The 22901-nt window shown below is 36.2% G+C and overlaps 1 protein-coding gene across 1 annotated transcript in view; it reads right to left on the bottom strand.

The window, feature by feature from the left end:
- Positions 1–22901, bottom strand: part of SYT10 (synaptotagmin 10) — a 66453-nt gene that overhangs the window by 26406 nt on the left and 17146 nt on the right. Inside the window, exon 3 of the mRNA XM_032159050.1 lies at positions 5970–6537. Within this exon, the coding sequence (XP_032014941.1) occupies positions 5970–6537 (568 nt within the window). The remainder of the gene's footprint in view (positions 1–5969; positions 6538–22901) is intronic.

The following is a 22901-nucleotide window of genomic DNA, read 5'->3' as shown; positions in this document are numbered from 1 at the left end:
TTCGAGACCAGCCTGGTCAACATGGTGAAACCCCCATCTCCACTAAAAATATAAAAATTAGCTGGGCATGGTGGCACATGCTGTAATACCAGCTAATCAGGAGGCTGAGGCAGGAGAATTGCTAGAACCTGGGGAAGTGGAGGCTGCAGTGAGCCGAGACCACACCACTACACTCCAGCTTGAGGGATAGAGTGAGATTCTGTCTCAAAAAAAAAAAAAATAGTCTTTATAGTGATTGACTTTCTAACAAAATTCAACATGATGTTATGCAAAATAGCTTAAACACAAAATGTATATAAAGCCACATGCTGCAAATCATTCTTTTTCTATAGTCATTCATCCAGTTTCTACCATATATTCATTCTATCCAGTTGCCAATAGGTGACTCCTACTACTAAATTCCCGTGTGTCTTTACATAGACTTTTTTGTATATATAACTGAATATGAATATATATTTCTCCTTTACATTTCAGAAATAGCAGCATAGGGTATACACTGTTTTTTAATATGATTATTCCTTATGCTGGAGATGTTTCTGTGCTAGTATTAGAGGTGGTTGGCTTACCAGATATGTGATATATAGCAGGGTGATTGCTAAAGTGAAAACTAAATTTTTGCACAGAATAAAGATTCACCTTTATTGTTTCTTTTGTCAGTATCAAATTTCAAAACAATTGCTACTTCCTGAAAAATATTAATCCTTCATATGTAATTTATTATTAATGAAATCATAAATACAAAATATATGCCTCTTGTTTCAACCTGATAACATTTTTGTTAATAAATTTAAAATGTTCCTGCTTGATTTCATGTAAATATGGGTGCCATGCCCTGAATATTAAAAAGAATTTGTCTACAAAAAGTAGTTAACATTAACAAAGTACACCTAAGCATATCCTTGTTTATTTGTAATCAATAGGGTACAATATCATATTGTTTTTTCCTCTGGTAGTGGTAGATCTGTATTTATACATCTCTACACTTAATCTCATATGAAAATTTGCTATGTTATTTCTTCAAAAAGCATTTATTCATTAACCACTAAGCACTCATATTATGTAAGGGGTGCAAGAGATATACAAGATAGTTTCTGCTTTCCAGAAGCTCAGAGTCTAGTGGCAGACATAAGACAAATACCTGCAGAATGTTTAAATAAGTGCAGCAGACAATGCTTCCATTAGCATATATGAGCTTCTTTCCATTCTCATTGTCACCAGCCTCAGTAGGCTTTGTCCATTTCATCTAGTCTGTGGTGTTAGATTCCTACCTGAGCACTACATTTCACAATCTCCCACTTTGATCCATTGTGCACGTGGCTTGCCATATGAGATAATGGCTTCAGTGATTTCACTCTTCTAACAAAAAACAAAATAAATAGAAACTCCCATGACATTAAATGTCCTCTTGATTATAGATTAAATATACCATTCTGGTTTGGGTTCCCTTTAGTCTCTTCATTTCACACTCACAGTTTACTTTTCTGCCCCCTGAAAACATGCTACAGTCTTGATTTATTTCCTTTTCCTCATGCTGTTTTTTTCTTCAAGAATCATCCAACTCTTTTCTTCAGAATTCTATCATCATGGAAAGGCAATCTGAAATGTTTTCCTATGGGATATAGTCTGTACCAAAAAGTGTGAGTGTAGACAAGACCACATTTGTGGGGGCTATCAGGAAACGATTATATAATTTACACTGAGGCATACTTTATTTCTTTGTTATTTGTCTCCTTTGTTAAAGTCCTTGAGTAAAACTTGTATTTTACTAGTGTTTCTTTCAATTTTAGAACTAAACTTTGTTCATAGAAAGTTCTCAGTAAATATTTATGTAATAAAATTAAAGTTATTTGAACCAAATGCTGTAGAACAGAAAATTTTAGAGAATGAACTGTTCTAGGAAGATTTTTTTTGGATAAGACCTTGCACAGGCCTCTGGACCTGTGGAAAAAAGTATGACAGAGACACTGTAATGAAAATTTGTAGGAATGAGACACTTAAGACCCTTAAAAACAACAATCACAAAAGCTGCTAGTCTGATTTTCATAGAGTCTTATTTTCTACAATTATGAGATATAATTATATAATTAGCATGAAGAAGGAAAAAGCCATGGCATTTACAACAATATGATAATAAAGCAGGTCTTAATGATTCTGAGAAGAATCATTAAAAATTAAAGATACACCAGCTAGTGCTTTTCAAACTGATAGCAAAATGGTATTTTTTTCCCCAGTAAATTTTGGTCTAAATTACATTGGAGATTTGCAATTATATAAAGGTACTCTTTAAAAATCTCATAAATGATTATTTCAAATAAAAACTTTAGTTATAAGAGTTCTTACAATTATAAAGTTATAAGAATTATAAGAATATTTATATTTGTCATCATTGCATCATTGTCTCTTAATCTGATACATTTTTTTTTTTTTTTTTGAGACAGAGTCTCACTCTGTTGCCCAGGCTGGTGTGCAGTGGCACCATCTTGGTTCACTGTAGCCTCCACCTCCCAGTTCAAATGATTCTCCTGCCTCAGCCTCCCAAATAGCTGGGACTACAGCTGCATGCCACCATGCCCAGCTAATTCTTTATTTTTATTAGAGATGGGGCTTTACTCACCATGTTAGCCAAGCTGGTCTCAAAATCCCGACCTCAGGTGATCCACCCATCTCAGTCTCCCAGAGTGCTGGAATTACAGGCATGAGCCACTGTGCCCGGCCGATAGTCTTTTAATCCAGTATTTATTTTATTTGTTACATAAACTCTTTTATATCTGTGTCTGCATAGTTTGATTTGCCTTTGTAGGTTTCCACAGGACTTAAACAAGTGAGAGCATATACTACATTTCTTTTTATTTATTTCTTCTTATTCTCCATTTTTCTAGAAGACTCAATAATTTCTGCAGGAAATTCTTAAAAATTAATGACGTGTGAATAGAAAAAGAAAGTTTCTTAATGAAATTTCCACCTACATCATTTTTTTTCATTTTTACTAATAAGAAGACGTAACATTGCTTAATGATTTTTTAAAGGCTGAACAGAAATTTTAATTAAATACTACCCTAACCATAATATTTGGCCACATAGTCTAGAAATTCAGGTTTCATTACTATGTTCCCAAATAAAAACCCAGAAGCAGTATTCTGAACAATGTGTGGTTCAAAGTTCTAGTTAAAAGAGAATGCCCTTTTATTAGAATAATCTAAAAATATATTTTATTTTCTGCCTACTTCTTTTTATATTCAGAATTCTGAAATGAGAATGTCTGCAGATATGACAGGTGGAATAAAGGTAGCCCCAAAGATAGGCTTGCCCTAATTCCTGGAATCTGTGAATAATATTACTTAAATGGCAAAAGGGGCTTTGTGGATGTGATTAAGATTATGGGTTTTGAGATGGGGAGATTTTCCTAGATTACCCACTGGGCCCAATATAAGGCAGTGAATGCCTGTGGCCTCTAGAATCAGGAAAATGCAAGAAAATGGGTCTCCCCAAGAGCCTGCAGAAAAGAATGCAGCCTTGTCAACCACATTCATTTTATTTAAGTTAGTAAGATCCATGTCAGATTTTTATTTTTATTTTTATTTTTATTTTTTGAGATGGAGTCTCGCTCTGTCGCCCAGGCTGGAGTGCAGTGGCTGTGATCTCGGCTCACTGAGACCTCCGCCTCCCGGGTTCAAGCAATTCTCTGGCTTCAGCCTCCCAAGTAGCTGGGATTACAGGCATGTGACACCATGTCTGGCTAATTTTTTGTATTTTTAGTAGAGACGGGGTTTCACCACGCTGGCCAGGCTGGTCTTGAACTCTTGACCACGTGATCCACCCACCTCGGCCTCCCGAAGTGTTGGGAATTACAGGCGTGAGCCACTGCACCTGGCCCCATGTCAGGTTTCTAATCAAACTGTAAAATGTTTGTGGAAGACTAAATTTGTGGTAATTTCTAACCAAACTGTAGAAGATTTCTAACCAAACTGTAAAATGTTTGTGTAAGCTAAATTTGTGGTAATTTTTATAACAGAAATAAAAACTAATATACAAAGCACATGGGAGAGTTGAAAATAAATTTAAGTAATTTATTAATATTTACCAAACAATGAGTAAATATTATTAGCAATGAGAAACTAAAGTTTCCACAAGGAACTCCTGCTTTTTTCTAAGTAGAACCAGTTTGGAAAACGTATGAATGTCAAAAAAAAAAAAAATCATTGTCAATCTCCTAGTCGGTTGTACCAATTTTTAGATTTTATTGGCAGATTATTTACCTCTGAGCCTGAATATATGTACAGAACATACTTCACTTTTTTATAGAAATGTTTTTGTTGCAACCCTAGTACTTAGAGCATGCCAAACATATATAGGTAAATATTTGTTGAATAAATAAAAAGTAATAATAAGACTGAGGAATCAAGAGAAATAATCTAACAATTAATTGCCATCTGCATTTGTAGAATTCTAGAAGGTGTTATTTTTAAAAACAATAAAAATTAGTATTCATCATGTTTTCCCTGTGGGAATATAGGTAATAAAATGAACACAAATGTGAAATCAAAAGAGCCCCACTGTGCATTTGAAATATGATCCACTTTCAAAATTCCTTCTTTGTTCACTAATAGATATCGCAATAGATATCATGACACAAAAATCCAACAACTAAAACTGTTATAATGCTGGAATACATATTGAACTGGCAGTATAAATTTTTAAATTAATTTATCCACATAATTTACAATGACAATATAATTATCCCACATACTGACTGTAATTAGTAAAACATTCATAACTGGAAAAACACAAAAGGAGATATTTTGAATAAAAAAAGTATGCTTATATTTTAAATAATCCCTTGTCTCTGTTCAAAACTTCCACATTCTAAACTTGTAAGTTGTGATACAACTCAAACAAAAGACAGTTAATATGTAAAAACAACCTGATGGTAAAAGATTAAATGTCCCCATTTAAAAACGAATAAACTAATGAAAACAATCTAACTTAAGAGATCACTTCTCTAATTCCACTTCTATAATTCTATACCGGACAAATAATCTTGAAAAAAAAGAAAAACAGATTTACAAAAAAAGAACACAATTTTTCATATAACAAAATTTATCCCTAACTTAAGTGTCTAACAGTAAGAAAATGGTTAAGTAAATGGATCATGTATTTCAATATCATGCACTAAAACAAATATAGAATGAAAGAAAATTGGCATGAAAAATTAAACTTAGTATGGTCTTAATATTCTAAAATATGCATAGCAAAAAGTTGGAAAGCAATATGCCAAAATATTAAATATAATTGGTAGCATTGTAGATTATTTTAATTTTATGCTATGTGTTTTTACTCTGTTTTTTAAATTTTCAATACTAAAGTTGGTATTATTTTATAATCAGAAAGTGTTTTGTAATGAAAAAGAAAAGTTTTAATGTAAACAATGATTACTTCTTGATCACTGATCATTTCATATATTGTAATTGTGTGTGAAAGCTTCTGAAGTAATGGGTTGTTTCCGATCAAACCAAGGACTTTTCCAAATAGCATCAAAGTACATTTTAGGTTTGATCTGATGAATTATCTTAAACAATGAAATCATTATTCTTAAAGAGTGAAATAATTTCTAAAATAACGAAATTAACAAAATTACCTTAAATAATGAAAGTCAATACTAACTTTGAGGAAACTGGGTGCTGCAGATAGGATATTTATATTACAGATGAAGAGTTTAAAGGAGAAATAGCCTACCAGTTCTGCTAATTTATAAAAGCTATGTTTTTTATTTACACAATCACTAGGGTTACCAATATATTCAGCATTAGGTGCCTGAATTATTATTAGTAGAAATGAAATCCTACCTTTGCAGGATCTTAGACATAAATTCCATAACTCTGTAAGACTTATTCCGGCAATTTGGGTAATAATTAGTCACATATCATTGTAAGTCAAATAAAAAACAATATATTGGTGGAATTACTACTTACTGTGGTAGCACAATGAATATCTTTCCATACTGTGGCTTCCCTGGAGAGATCAGAGACTTCAAACAAGTTATCAAGAATCACTTCCCCAATCATGTCATGTCTAGAAAATCTGTCAAAATCATACACACTGAAATGTAGTTTTCGGTTGCTTAGTTGATCATATGCTACAGGAAATTGAAAAGTTTCATCAAATAGAGGATTTAAAGTCTTTCTGTGCACGCGGGTCTGAAATTTCTTTTTCCTGTCTGGAAGAAGATACATCTTCACGTAAGGGTCAGAAGTTCCCGTGAAGTCTTTAGCAGGGAGATCTAAAGCTTTGATGATGTTAACAACTAGAAGTTCATTTTCATAATCATACTGGAGGGTAAAGTTAAGTTTCCCACAGATTTTGACATCTTCTTTTTGGCTGCCCTCAGAGTCAACTGATCTCTGTTTGTAGAGTTCTGGCTTTATCCTCCCAATGCTGGTAGTTGTTCCTCCTCGTTGTAAAACAGGTTCTGTGCCCATGCTAAAGTCAACACTGGAAACCTGCATTTGCCTCGGCAGGTGTCTTCGGAAGGAATTGTGGCTGAACACACACACATATACACAAAATCATTGAGGGAGATCATTTCGATGAGAATGTTACGCAGTGTCATATAAACTCTCCCCCACCCCCAGAATAGTGAAAAGATATCTATATCTACATAGATAGACACATACATATAATCAAAGAGGTACTTTTGAAAAAATAAAGAAGTACAATATTCAAAGAGAAGTCTCCTAAAATTCCAGAACACCTGAAACACTTCAATGTTCTTTTTGTTTGTTTTGTTTTGTTTTTATTTTTTGAGACAGGGTCTTGTTCTGTCACCCCAGCTGGAGTACAGTAGTGCTATTATAGCTCACTGTAGCTTAAAACTCCTGACCTCAAGCCGTCCTCTGGCCTCTGCCTCCTGAGTAGCTGGGACTACAGGCGTGCGCCACCACACCTGCCCAGTTAATTTTTAAATTTTTTGTAGAGACAGAGTCTTGCTATGTTGCCCAAGCTGGTCTTGAACTTCTGGGCTCATGCAATCCTCTCACCTCAGTCTCCCAAAGTGCTGGGATAACACAAGTGAGCCACAGCACATGGCTGGCCAATGTTAATTTTCATATGATTTTGGAATTTTGTACTCTCAATCATAAGCACATAATTAAAAACAATTCTAAAGAAACATGATTAGCAAAAAAATTCAATATTCCACAGAAAATTGTGAATGTTATCTATCATCTGGGTCTATCTAGATGTAAGTATTATACAGACAAAATCATTCAGATGGCTGGTTTCTTTTCATCTGGATATTTGAGTCTCATGAATTTCACATTTTAGTGACTATAGTATTAAAATTGAAACATGTTATAGGTCCATATTTTCTTATAATGAGTTGCTTCTAACTCTTAATCTAACTAAATGAATATTTACTTTTAAAAAGAATATATAGTTGTGGCAGCCAAAAATGAGTACATTTTCTTTTTTTCAACATGCTGTGGTCTTCAGAAACTCTAAGGATAAAAACAAATGTAGAATTTTAGAATTTGAGCCCAACAAAACAAGTTTTTAAAAATTCAGACTGAATTTCCTATAGTCACTATTACTACTCATCTAGTCAACATTTCCAGAATATTAAATATATAAGCTTACTAATGTCTTCTACATGTGACTTGCATTAAAGATCTGCTTCTTTTATACTTCCTCCATGCTTTCTGGCATGAACTGTGCCAACCTACCCATCTCCTCAAATCTTAGTTCCAGGTCTTTTGTTGTATTTCTTGTCAGTCTGTCCATCAGACTAATCATCAGTTCTTGGACTATAATTATTGTCTTGACTCTGATGGCTTCTCAGATAAATCCCAGCTACATAAACTTCTAGTCTTGTATCTCTAAATTTCTAAGGAAGATTTCTAAACAGATGTCTTCATTTCTCCCCAAATGCAAGCAAACTCATCATTTTCTCCCTTTTGCTTGCAAATCGGTTCTTTATCCCACAATCTCTGACAATAGCACTAATATTTTTTATCAGTCACTCACGCTTCCAAGAATGAAGTATGCTTTGAATCATTCTCCCTTTACCCGTAGGGTTTACTCAGTTTTCTAAATCCTGTTGCTTTTCCTTTGAAACATCTCATATAGTTTTTCATTCCACTCCTTTTCCATTGCTATGGAGTCCAGATCCTTATCTCCATATATTTTGCTTTCTCTAGTCACCTTCAACTGGCTTTTTTTTTTCCTTCCAGCTCTGTCTTATACTTAATACCCAGTCAGTACACCCTCAGAACACTGATTTCAAAATACTTTATTCACTTCTGTTGTCTATTGCAGCAGGTCTACACCTGTTACAGCACTAAGTAATATGGATGACATTGCATGATTAATATTTGATTCACTGATGCACACATGAAGCTCGATTTCTTTTCTTTTGAAATGGGTTCTCCCTCTGTCACCCAGGCTGGAGTGCAGTGACACAATCTTGGCTCACTGCAACCTCGACCTCCCAGGTTGAGGCGATTCTCCTGCCTCAGGCTCCCAAGTAGCTGAGATTAGAGGCTCCTGCCACCGCACCTGGTTAATTTTTGTATTTTTGGTAGAGATGGGGTTTCACCATGTTGGCCAGGCGGGTCTCGAACTCCTGACCTTAAGTGATCTGCCCACCTCCACCTCCCAAAGTGCTGGGATTACAGGCGTGAGAAGACTGATTTCTTTTCTTTTCTTTTTTTTGAGATGGAGTCTTGCTCTGCCGCCCAGGCTGGAGTGCAGTGGCGTGATCTTGGCTCACTGCAAGCTCCACTTCCCGGGTTCATGCCATTATCCTCCCTCAGCCTTCCGAGTAGCTGGGACTACAGGCGCCTGCCACCACCCCTGCTAATTTTTTGGTATTTTTAGTAGAGATGGGATTTCACCATTTAGTAGAGATGGGGATAGCCAGGATAGTCTCGATCTCCTGACCTCAAAGAAGAGTTTACAAATTAGTGACCATCCAGAAGTGAGATGCCTGGGCACAATACCATTTGAGAAGTAGTGACAGGAGCTGAGGATGTTGAACCTAGAAAGGAGAAGCAGTTGAAGAATAGGGTAAAGATGGATTAAGGCTAGCTGTCTTCTAATGCTCGAAGGACTGTCATGACAGCATTTAGGAATTTATGGAAGGTGCAGGAAGATAAACTTTAGCTTAATATAAAGGAACGTTTAAAATAATCTGGAGCTATCCCACACAGTGAAGTAGTGAACTTCTTCAAGCTGGAAATGTAGAACAAAGGTTAGATGCTGAAGAAAAATATTTCTGCCTCAAGTACGATTTTGGCTTCAAGTCTAGCATCTCACTTGAGGCAGGAAACATTAAGTGTTTTCTAACCTTAAGTTTATTCTGTGATTCTCTGTCATTCTACAGTCCTTCAGTAATTTTATGGGCCTAAACCTTTACAACGCAGCATCAATATTATGTGCATTAATAAAATGGAATTTGTTAAAATCAGAATTATAATCTAAAGTGTTGCCAAGTTCATTCTCTTACGTTTAATTTGCTTATTTACTTTAACTGGACTGAACTGTTGATCGGTAATTCAAAAAACACCATAAGAAGTGCTTAGGGCTGTATTGAAACTAATTCAACCTCTCTGTATGGTCCCCTTTCATACAGATAAGGAAAACAAACCGAAATGAGCTGTGAGGGTATCAGTAGCTCTGCTTGTTTCTACTGTACTTCTCAAATATTTGTTTAAAGGACCTATAGTTCAGTACATATATTGCAAATTAAAGATTCAAACTAGTAAAGTGGTGGAAGGGTGTGTCACAGGTGAAAGTAAACCGCAGTGTTTTTGAAAGTTCTCATCCTCCACATTCTGCTCAGCTTCACCCCCAGAATGAGAAGCTTTTAGTGTGCTGTCACAGAGAATTACATGGATAAAAGGAGAAAGCCTACGGAAAAATGATATTCCAATATCAGATTAGTGCTAAAGTATGCCAAAAATTAGAATATGAAAAAAAAATAATGTCCAACACAATTTGGAAGAAAATTAAAAAGAATAATAAAAGATAGGAAAAATATGGAAATATACACTACAACATTTTCACAATAAAAAGTTAGGATGCCTTTGCTCTTCAGATGTTGCCAGTAAAAGCTAACATAGGAGTGCTTACGATGTTGCAGGTATGGGTGTAAATTCTTTATCAATTCAAATGAGCCTCATGTAAGCCAATCAGGTACTTACTATCATGTTCCCAAATGAGGACACTGAGGCACAGAGAAGTGAGTAATGTATTCAAAGTCTTGCTGGTAAGCAGGTGCTAAAATTAAAATTTCACTGAGGCAGTCTGGGTCTAGTGGCCACACCCCTAACCACCATGCTATATATACTGTCATATTAATGGTTATCCTATTTGATTAAATTACTTCAAAAATCAATAATTCTACTAAATAACCATATAAAATATTAAAGTATCATTTTATATGCTTTTAAATGTTTTCCACTTAAATATTATATATAACATAATTATGTAATCCACTAAGATCTAAAGTTTATTTGGTTAAGATAGCTTGATATCTTAGAGTTTTTAGAGGTGCTTTTAACTTATTTGACTTGTTACCAAAAATTGGAAGGGAGCACAAATGTTTAATTTGTAAATGAAATTATGATCAGACCACTGTGTACAAAATTCTTATCGAGTTTATGGTTATGATACATTTTATCGGAAATGACATATTTTGAAAATGGCAACAAAGTAAAATTTGTGAGGTGATTTGTGGTATATCATATATTAAAAATGACTATTTTGAAATTTGACTATAATTGAAAAACCGTTACTATATAGAGAAACATACTAGAACTACTTTATCTCAAGTGAGAGAATTAGCCCCTAATTGAAACTACACTGACTTTATGACTCAATATTTTAGTTTCTGTATCTAAGTGAGTATACATGTAAAAAAGTCTTTGCTAACTTAAATCTTGAAGTGATTTGTTTCTTCAGATATATGCCACTCTAATGCATTAGGCATGACATGAAATGTATTTTGACCTTGAATCTACCCCAGATGTGAAAGATCAGGAGCTTAAATTAGGGTTAGCAAAGGTCAGACAGAATTTATGAAAATAAAAAGAATATAAAAAGGAATATAAATGGTATATATTACCATGAAATATTAAAAGGGTCTAGTATAATCTAGTTTGCATATTCAATATTCTTAAGATATTTAGGATATTTCATTGAATAGAAAATCTAACATTCTTGCTAAAACCACTTTGAGTTATGCAACAAGCTTTTGATTTTTGGGAGCAAAACCCCTAAGAAGTTAATTCTTTATTTTTGTATGGATTTATTCCATCATTTCACACTCCCTTGTCCTTTTCAGTATTATAAAACTTCAATTTTCTATCCTCTGTGCCAAAATTAGTAATTTCTTCTTTATGACTCTGATTATATTTTTGTAGCTGTAAAGTCCCTTTGAGAATAAAAAAGTAGTAACATTTTTGTTCTAGTAAGTCAGTGTCCTAATTATAGGGTAAATAGCACATATTCTAAGTCACAGTTTAGCTAGTCAGTTAAGACAAGCTTTAATTATTACAATGTTAAACTATTGCCATGACAACACAGATCTTCTTTTTCTTCTGGCTTTTTTTTTCTCTTTTAGAATGACAGTGATTAGTGGCTATATAGTCTTAACACAAATATCCAACCAATCACAGTGCAATTCATTTGACTGTTACTAACCCCATTCTTATCCTTCAAATCTAGTATTAGGTTGGTGCAAAAGTAATTGTATTTTTTGCTGTTGAAAGCAATGGCAAAAACCGCAATTACTTTTGCACCAACCTGCAGCTGCGGGTCCTGACTGTTAGAAGGAAAACTAACGAACAGAAAGGACATCCACACCAAAACCCGATCTGTACGTCACCATCATCAAAGACCAAAGGTAGATAAAACCACAAAGATGGGGAAAAAACAGAGAAGAAAAGCTGAAAATTCTAAAAATCAGAGCACCTCTCCCCCTCCAAAGGAATGCAGCTCCTTGCCAGCAACACAACAAAGCTGGATGGAGAAAGATTTGGACGAGTTGAGAGAAGAAGGCTTCAGACGATCAAACTTCTCTGAGCTAAAGGAGGAAGTTCGAACCCATCGCAAAGAAACTAAAAACCTTGGAAAAAGATTAGACGAATGGCTAACTAGAATAACCAGTGTAGAGAAGTCCTTAAATGACCTGATGGAGCTGAAAACCAAGGCACGAGAACTACGTGACGAATGCACGAGCCTCAGTAGCCGATGTGATCAACTGGAAGAAAGGGTATCAGTGATTGAAGATCAAACTGATGAAATGAAGCGAGAAGAGAAGTTTAGAGAAAAAAGAGTAAAAAGAGTAAAAAGAAATGAACAAAGCCTCCAAGAAATACGGGACTATGTGAAAAGACCAACTCTACGTCTGACTGGTGTACCTGAAAGTGACGCGGACAATGGAACCAAGTTGGAAAACACTCTGCAGGATATTATCCAGGAGAACTTCCCCAATCTAGCAAGGCAGGCCAACATTCAGATTCAGGAAATACAGAGAACGCCACGAAGATACTCCTTGAGAAGAGCAAGTCCAAGACACATAATTGTCAGATTCACCAAAGTTGAAATGAAGGAAAAAATGTTAAGGGCAGCCAGAGAGAAAGGTTGGGTTACCCACAAAGGGAAGCCCATCAGACTAACAGTGGATCTCTCGGCAGAAACTCTACATGCCAGAAGAGAGTGGGGGCCAATCTTCAACATTCTTAAAGAAAAGAATTTTCAACCCAGAATTTCATATCCATCCAAACTAAGCTTCATAAGTGAAGGAGAAATAACATACTTTACAGACAAGCAAATGCTGAGACATTTTGTCACCACCAGGCCTGCCCTGCAAGAGCTCCTGAAGGAAGCACTAAACATGGAGAGGAACAACTGGTACCAGCCACTGCAAAAACATGCCAAATTGTAAAGACCTTCAAGGCTAGGAAGAAACTGCATCAACTAACGAGCAAAATAACCAGCTAACATCATAATAACAGGATCAAATTCACACATAACAATATTAATCTTAAATGTAAATGGGCTAAATGCTCCAATTAAAATACACAGACTGGCTAATTGGATAAAGAGTCAAGACCCATCAGTGTGCTGTATTCAGGAGACCCATCTCACGTGCAGAGACACACATAGGCTCAAAATAAAGGGATGGAGGAAGATCTACCAAGCAAATGGAAAACAAAAAAAGGCAGGGGTTGCAATCCTAGTCTCTGATAAAACAGACTTTAAACCAACAAAGATCAAAAGAGACAAAGAAGGCCATTACATAATGGTAAAGCGATCAATTCAACAAGAAGAGCTAATTATCTTAAATATATATGCACCCAATACAGGAGCACCCAGATTCATAAAGCAAGTCCTTAGAGACATACAAAGAGACTTAAGACTCCCACACAATAATAATGGGAGACTTTAACACCCCACTGTCAACATCAGACAGATCACCGAGACAGAAAGTTAACAAGGATATCCAGGAATTGAACTCAGCTCTGCACTAAGCGGACCTAATAGACATCTACAGAACTCTCCACCCCAGATAAACAGAATATACATTCTTCTCAGCACCACATTGCACTTATTCCAAAACTGACCACATAGTTGGAAGTAAAGCACTCCTCAGCAAATGTAAAAGAACAGAAATTATAACAAACTGTCTCTCAGACCACAGTGCAATCAAACTAGAACTCAGGATTAAGAAACTCACTCAACACCCCTCAACTACATGGAAACTGAACAACCTGCTCCTGAATGACTACTGGGTGCATAACGAAATGAAGGCAGAAATAAAGATGTTCTTTGAAACCAGTGAGAACAAACACACAACATACCAGAATCTCTGGGACACATTTAAAGCAGTGTGTAGAGGGAAATTTATAGCACTAAATGCCCACAAGAGAAAGCAGGGAAGATCTAAAATTGACACCCTAATGTCACCATCTTATTCTTCAAAGCTAGCACTGTCCAAGCACTCTACCAGAGAAAGCAAAACTTTCCCCATCTAACCTGGAACACTGAGGGTAGCTAGACATAATCAACATTAGTTGATGGCACTGGAATATAATGTATTAATATTGTCACTTTCAAATATTTACTACAAATAGATCCTTTCCTTCCAATAAAATCTGAAGCCAGAAGTCGACTATGTAAAAAGATGGAGCTGCTGTGGTTGACATGTGGTTAGAGTCCTGGAAACTCACTGGAATACGAGCAAATTCTTCCCACCTATCAGAAGAAAGTGTTTAAAGACCTTTACAAAGAGATGAGGTGGAAAAAATGTTGGACTAGAGTCTAACTACAGTTTGGTTCCAGCTTCCCTACGTAGTGAGGACAAATTTAGGCACATCACTTAACTTGTCTGAGCTTTATTTTTCTCATTTATAAAATGGTTCTTTTACAGTTTTTGAGAAGATTAAATGATATACTATATGACTTTCCCAACTATCACTTTTCATATTAATATTAGTTATTACTATTATAATTCAGGACACAAGGAACCGAAGTGCAAATGCCATAATGGTTTTGACAAGCTCAAATCTAGGCTTCCTGGGGATGCAGAGACAGCTGAAAGTCATTTCTATGTGAGCATGTCGTGGACCACCTCCCTGGGCTAAAGAGACCCCCTGACTTCACATCTCAGCATCTAATGGGAAACCTATATCCTCTTGCTCTAATTTGCAATGTCTTTACTATCTATTAAATTAACCTTAGATATTGCTTAAGAAATCACAGAAGAAAAGTAAAAATATCTTTAGCAGCTTTCTATTTAATAAATCATTAAATGTTTAAAAGAAATTTATCTCTATTTTAATATTAAAATCTGCATCAGAAACTCTCATCATATATTCAGTTAGATTGCCATTTCATAAACAGGCTTGAATAGCAAGACTAAATCACGTTTCTGGTAAACAAAGTTTTTATTCTGTTTCCTATTTTCTCCCGTTCAATTTGAAACAAAGACAAGAGTGATTCATTACACAAATATCTGAGCATATACCATGCAAAAAACCATAGGGAGAGTAAACTGAATAAAATGCCACAGTGGATTTTTTAAAATAATCCATTGACCTCTATATTCTTAATCCCTTTTTGGAATGTTTCTCACCTTATTACCTGGTAGAAATCTGGCTCTTCCCCAAGGACATCATTTCGTATGTGTTCCTCTCACATGGTGGCTGTTATTTCCATGGCCCTTATTCCACCAGCTTGCCAGTGAAGTAACTGTTTCCTCTTGACCTCCATTACCACTTCACACCATTCTCTTTTATTTGTTGTTTTTGAGACAGAGTCTCACTCTGTCACCCAGGCTGGAGTGCAGTGGTGTGATCTCAGCTTACAGCAACCTCCTCCTCCCTGGTTCAAGCAATTCCCCTGCCTTAGCCTCCCGAGTAGCTGGGATTATAGGAGTGTGCCACCACGCCCTGCTAAGTTTTTTGTATTTTTAGTAGAGATGGGGTTTCACTATGTTGGCCAAACTGGCCTCCAACTCCTGACCTTAGGCAATCCGCCTGCCTCAGCCTCCCAAAGTGCTGAGATTACAAGTGTGAGCCACCACACCCGGCACGCGCCATTCTCTTTTAAGCTACCACACCCATCTCTGAAGCTCAAGTCAAGAAATCACACTTCCATTACCACTTACTGCTAGTGATTTATTGATATCGAAAACCCTTTCTATAAAGTCTTCATTATCTTAGTCTTCTGGTTCACGAACATTCTCTTTTACAATGTTTCTGCTGTAATTCCGACAATCTAAGTGCTTCTTCCAACCCTTTGGCCTCTAGGTTCAGTGAACTCCTCTCTTCCATTGATGTTCTCTACTTAATCTCAGTCAGTATCATGTAAATAGCCAGATTTTGTCATCACCAACTGCAAGCTGTCTACAACCACAATTTCAGGCATGCTTCCCTCTGATCAACACTTCCTACCTTTTCAGGTTCCTTTAAGATAGAAGAAATAATGGTATGCTCTTGTGCTGAGGATACTAATAAAATAGAGAGGGAGAATTAATAATGCAAGCATCAGAGAGGAGGATTCTTAGAAGTGACAGGAGGTAAAATGGGATCTAACATGAAAGTGGAGGGATTCGTTATAGACAGGAGCATTGCTAGTTAACGTACTATCCATCAGGAAGGCAAATATATGGGATAGATCCTGGTAAGAGGGTTGATGACGCAGTGGGAACCTGTGGAAGGTTTCTGCCCTTTGCTTCAATTTTCTTAGTAAAATGGGAAGTAAGGTCATTAATTAAAACTGAGAAGAGGAAGAAGGTGATAGAAGTTTGAAAAAAAGCGAGAAGGTATAAAATGGTGTGGTTTGAATGCCCCCTCCAAAACTCACGTTGAAACTTAATCCCTGATGTGGCAGTATTGAGAGGCAGAGCCTGTACTGTAAGACATGACTAGGGCATAAGGGCTCTCAAGAATGGATTAAATCCATTCATGAATCAATGGATTAATGAGTTAATAGATTTGCGGATGATCACGGGAGTGGAGCTGCTGGCTTTATAAGAAGAGGAAGAGAGAGCTGAGCTAGCATATTAGCATACTCTGCCCCTTTGCCTCGAGATGTTCTGCACCACCTTGGGACTCTGCAGAGTCCTCACTGGGAAGAAGACCCTTGCCAGATGTGGCCCCTCAACCAGGGACTTCAAAGCTTTTCTAACTGTAAGAAATAAATTCATTTTCCTTATAAATTATCCAGCTTCTGGTATTCTGCTATGAGCAACAGAAAATGTATCAACACAATAGTCTTGTGACTCTCAAAAGATTGAGAGGGGAAACAGATTGCTGTGCAGCATTAGCTAGCTAAATGAGGAATGTGGTCATGAATTTCAAGTGGATCCATGAGAGTTGTTTATATTTTTTCCAGTCATATTCATTTGCACATGTGCAAGTGCAGAGATGACAGAGCAATGAATTCAGCTAGGGCTGTGGTTTTGCCCTGCAAATACAAAAATAGAAAGCAACAAGAGAATTGAGGATGTACACAAGAGAGTGGCTCTGATTGACCATGGAATTGAAACTGAGTAAAGAAGGAAAAGAAAATAGTATCAAAGATATAGGAATTATGACATAGTGACAGAATCTACGGATTGGAGGTTTTGGTGAGCTGGAAGGGTTGTCTGAATTGGGATGTAAAGTTAAAAGAACTTTCTATTCACCCTACTTTCTCTGTGCTGCTCTGTTTCTCTAACATGTTTGCAGCAAAACTCTTTGAAAGAGTTGAGGACAGTATATTCACTGTTCAGATTCTATTTAAACTTACTCTAATCGGCTTTTCATATACTGTACCACAATCGCTCTTGAAAATGTGAACAATGTCTCCCCCACATTGCTAAGTTCAAACAGGTCCATTCACAATCCTCATGCCACCCGGCCTTAGCACACTCCCCTGACAGCTACTCCCTCCTGGGAGCTTACTTACTCTCCTCACCTGGCTTCCAGGTTCCGCCCTCCCGGCTTCCCTCCTACTTTACTGGCCTCTACTTCTCAGTCCACTTGGCTGTTCCTAACCTCTCAACACTCAGAAATGTATCCTTTTTCTTCTTTTTCCCATCTACTCTCAACTATTTGGTGATATCATCTCCTGGCTTAGGACATAATCTACAAGCTGAGGATCCCAAATTTATATATGCATCACAGATCCACTTCAGAGTTCCAGAGTCATTACCTAGTTGCCCATTGAACTTGTCCACTTCGATTTTTAATAGAATCCTTAAATACCACAGCTCCAGATCTCCTCTTCTTGCCTCTCTAACTCACTCCATTCACAGCCTCATTGTCTCAACTTGATTTTCCCAGATGCTCAGTCCAAAATCTTCAAGTCATTTTTGACTCTTCTTATTTCACTCACATGCCCCAGCTCATCTATCAGGATAGTCTGTTTCTTACACCCTCAGAATATATCCAGTCAGTTCTCATGAACATGATAAACTACCACTTCCCTGGTCTGACACACCATCACCTCTGGCCTGGATGAGACCTTCCTTAGTGGACTTTCTGCTTCTATCCTTGTGCCTTCCTCAATGTCTATTTTCAATACAGCAGGCAGAATCATCTTTTAAAAACAGGTCATGCCACTCTTTTGACTTAAAACCCTCTAGTGGCTTCCCATATTACTCAGAGTAAAAGCCAAATATAATGTAGCCCCCTCGACCTCTGCTTTTTCTCCTAGATTTCTCTTAGTGGGAACATGTATCACAGGTTCTAGCTTCAGGGCCTTTGCAGCGCCTGCCTCCTCTACATGAAAAGCCCTCCCAGACTCCTCAAGGCCCACCTCTCTACCACTTTGAGTCTGCACAATTTACCTTCTCAGCAAGATCTGTCCTGACTACAATGTTTAAAATTGCAACACTGCCTCCCATTCAGACTTTCCAATCCCTTTATTTTGTGCTGTTATTTTCCATAGGACTTATTACCTTGTAATACATCATATAACTTATAAGAATGTGTGTGTGTGTGTGGGGCTTTTGACAGTTTTGTGCCAAATTTGTATCAAATTTCAAGAAAAATGTCTATGACATGTGTTCAATAAATATTGTTGAATAAAGAAAATATTTTCTCTGAAAAATTTGGCCATGTGACTAAATAGCAATTGAATAATAATAATAAAAGCTAGAGAAACAACTAGTTTTCTTCTCAATTATTTAAAGGGATGGCTAAAATCCATTCAGTAATTTACCTTTATTCTATTCAAAGAATCTACAGGCAATTGGTTCTTTAATAAATTTAATGAAATAAATGTTCAGTTATTCTGAACTTAAAACCTTCAGATTATGAGAACATACTGCCTACTGTGCTAAGGAGGCAATTCAGTTATTCTCAAAATACTTACCTTGACTTCTCTCCATGTTTAAAAAAAGATATAAGATATAAACATCATAAAAAGAGATGATAAGCAATTGCTTTTGATCTAGCATATATTTAAATGAATGTATATGAAGTAATTAGCTTGGAAAATACTTCTTCATAGCTTTTGATCTACAGATAATGTTCTGAGAACATAACATATTATATTACAAGAAAAGAAGTAAATATAGACTGAAGACTTAAACATTAAAAAATTCTCAATAACAACTGGTCAAAATAATAAATCCAAGAACTTATTTTTTAGTATTACTTGATTCCTAGAAGGTCATTTGACCATAATTCTAGCTCTGGATTTCTATGCTCAGTGTGCAATTTTATGCCTTCCCTTACTTTTTAATATGTTTCTGACTCTCATGCGCTTACCTCCTGGTGAGCTCAGCTAGGTTTTGGAGAAAAATAGTCATAGCTCTACAACCGGGTTCATGTACCACTCTTGATGACCCTTCATCTGTGCCTCCACATCTCCTTGACCTTACTGCAAATAGTGTATTGAAATTACCTGTTTTCAGATTTGTCTTCACTCTCCAAGACTTTCTTCTAAATTGTGGTCTTTATCATGGCAGAGAGTAAGTATTATTCATCTTTTAATGTATTTCATCATAAACATTTGCTAGGAACTAAGAAAATGTCTGTTGGAGTTTGTATGAAAATAATTTACCCTAAGATTCCTGTGACTAATAAAATGAAACTTCCCTAGCATTTATTCATATTACATAGAAGACTAGGAGGCTGAGGTGAGAGGATTACTTGAGGCCAGGAATTCAAGACCAGCTTAGGCAACATTTTGAGACCTCATCTCTAGAAAAAAAAATAATAATTAGCCGGGCCTGATGGTGTGTGCCTGTAGTCCTGGCAACTTGGGAGGCTGAGGCAGGAGGACTGCTTGAACCTAGGAGCTCAAGGCTGCAGAGAGGTGTGATCATGCCACTGCACTCCTGCCTGGGCAACAGAGTGAGACCCTGTATCAAAACAACAACAACAACAACAGCAAAAAAGAACCAAATCAGTGTTTGTATATAAGACAATATTTATAACTGCCAGAAAACAAACTTCAAATTTCAATCATTTTCTAAGGATGTGACTCTGGCCTTAGTTCAAAGAGTCATGTCTTTACAGAAAAGAAGCAAGTGTGTACACCTAATACATTTCCTACATGAAGGGAATTATTTAACCACCTCAAGTTCCTGCAAAGCATATTTTATGACCTTCTATTTCAGGGAGACAGATCTCAAGTCTTTCCGTTGTTCTGGGCAAGTGTTGCTCCTTGGTACCCTAGCTAGCCATGTATCTTTTAAACTCCCTCTTTTTATAATATCTCATTTTTCATTCCTTACAGTGTTTTAGCATAGATAATTTCAATTTTTGCTATCTTTTCAGAGAAATTTAATTTTTTAAAAACATTCCTACAGTAAACTATGGAGTCTCATTTTATGTATTTTTACATAATTCTTCATTTTTCTTACAATAATGCACATTAAGCATTCTTTTGGATACTATGCATGATGATTTTAAGCATTACTCTTCTAATCAACCATAGCTAATTGTAAATATTGTAAATTCATCAGCACATGTAAGTCAGTGATTTCTTCCCATGTACATTTTCCTGCTTTTGTTTCATGTTCAATTTGTTCTGCTATTACGGTTCCTAATTATTTTCAATAGGTACTTAGAGTCCTAAAGGTGATAAATCTATATAATTCCTCATCCTCAACAAATTATTTTGCCAGTTACTATTCACCTCGTCTTTACACCATTAATAAATGCAAAGAAAATTGGTTCTCATACTCATCTCTGTGAGAATACTATCATTAACCTCTTTCTAATAGGAACACAGTATTATCTCACCACTCATCATCTCGTGCGGCTTTTAAAGATGATGTATTTAAAAGGCAAAACGAAGTGGAGGATGATCAATCAATCAAAAGCATTCAATTGACACTTATGTGCCTACACGGTGGTGGAATAGGAGGGCATAAAAGTGGGTTACACACCCTTAGATGCTGAAAATTTAGCATCTAGTTTGGAAACAGCTGGAGCTCAATATTAAGATGCAAAATAATTGCTAGATTGTAATAACAGCTTTAAATAATAAAGGATAATAGTTAATAATTGGGCAGAGAAAGTGGACTCTCAGATGCATTTTCCTTAAAAATCTTATAGTACATAAAAACGAGGTTGTTATTCCACGCAAGGAAAGCAGCATGAACAAAAGCACAGAGGCAAAGAGAGTAAAGTCTTTAGGAGGATGGTAAAAAGACCAAGCACCCTTCTAGTGAGCAACCATGGAAGATCAGTGGGATAAACAAGATGAGGTCATTGAATTCATTTATTGATTCTTTCAATTCAGTAAGTTCACTTTGAGTTCCTACAGTGCTTTGTTAAGGCATCAAAAAGCAATATAGAAGTGAATACGGCAGATTTTCTGCCTAAGAAAGCAGCACAGAACTCTGTATGTGGGGGTATATGGAACCAAAATGCTAATGGTAGCTTGGTATAATCATAGTATAACAGCTTTAATGACTTTTAAAAGATTTGGACTAGACATGGAATTACTGAAGTGCCACTTAATATTTTTTTACAAGGGATCTTATATTTTCCTTTACACATTTTCTTATGTTTCTTTTTGTTGTTGTTTTCTATTTCCTGATTTTTATTACACTTGAACATAATAAAAAGTAATCACAAAGTAGATGTCTTCTCCTACAGTCTGTCTTATAAAGTGTTGCCAAGTGAATTATCCTAAAACATATAACACTTATCCACAGAACTCCTCTGCTACAAATATTTTATTTTGACGAGAGACTCTCAACATATTGGCCATGATTTCAAGGTTTCACTATACTTCAATTTCAGCTGATTTTATCTTCCATTATTCCTTCACTTTACTCTATTTTTTTTATCAAAGTACCTTATCTGCTGTTTTCTTAGCAATTTCCTACTCTATGATTTTTCACGTAAAATATTTCCATCTAGGATGCACATCCTCTCCCAACTGCCACTTATCTAAATTTCCAGTTTCCTTCAACTCAGCTTAATGGCTCTTCTCCATGCCTTAGCTGGAAATAATGTCTCAATATTCTGAATTCCACATTCTCCATCACATAGCTGGCACTTGTAATTCCTTATATTGGTATTACATGTATTGTCTCCACATTATATTATAAATTTACAGAAATTTTCACAGATCCTTAGTTTTCAGAGTGGAAAGAGTGAAGGATACATTGACTATACCCAGGATTAAATATATGTTGAATAAGGTTATTGGATGAATAAACAATCAATCAAGATGATGCTTGAGGAATATTAGTAATGAAGAAATACACAAATGCCAGCTGGGTTGTTTGGTTGCCTGGCAGGCTGATAGGGCAAAATGTCCAGGTATTTGAAGAAGGAGATGAGAACATGAAAAATGTGGGAGTTTCCAGCAATGCTGCCAACTTCTAGGCCCATCAGGATGCTATTTAAATATAGAGACAAGTAAAACTTGAAACACTACGATGTCTGAGCCAAATTATAAAGGAGTCCCAACAGACTGGAGCTGGGGCATACTAATAAGGTGAGGAAACAAAGTATTAAATTCAGTGTGTGTGTGTGTGTGTGCGCGCGCGCGTGCATCTGTGTGTTGTGTGTGTGTGTGCGTGCCTGTGCATGTAGGTTTGATTTTGCTATATCTCAGTGAAAAGCTGGCATTTGAGCAGAATAATTTGACTTATAATAATGTACCCTTGATCTCTGTGTTCACGTGGACTACATAATGAACTCAGCAATTTCCTCTTCCTCTCTCTATAAAGGTAATTTCTAGTATGATGAAGTAATTAATGTAGATAAGGGTTTTGAGAACTAGAAATAATCATGTTTTCTGCAAGGAATTCATCCCAAGGCTAAACAAGTTCAAATAATGACTCTAGTCATTCATAATATTCATATACAGTTCCAGATTTTTAATTGACTGGATGAACAGGAAGATGCTCTTATTCTCCAGCCTCCAAACTACCTGTCCTAAGC

This window comes from Hylobates moloch, unplaced genomic scaffold (genome assembly GCF_009828535.3).
Source record: "Hylobates moloch isolate HMO894 unplaced genomic scaffold, HMol_V3 SCAFFOLD_8, whole genome shotgun sequence".
NCBI classification, from domain to species: domain Eukaryota; kingdom Metazoa; phylum Chordata; class Mammalia; order Primates; family Hylobatidae; genus Hylobates; species Hylobates moloch.
The sequence above is the reverse complement of the archived record's forward strand: the minus strand, read 5'-3'. Positions and strand labels throughout refer to the sequence as shown.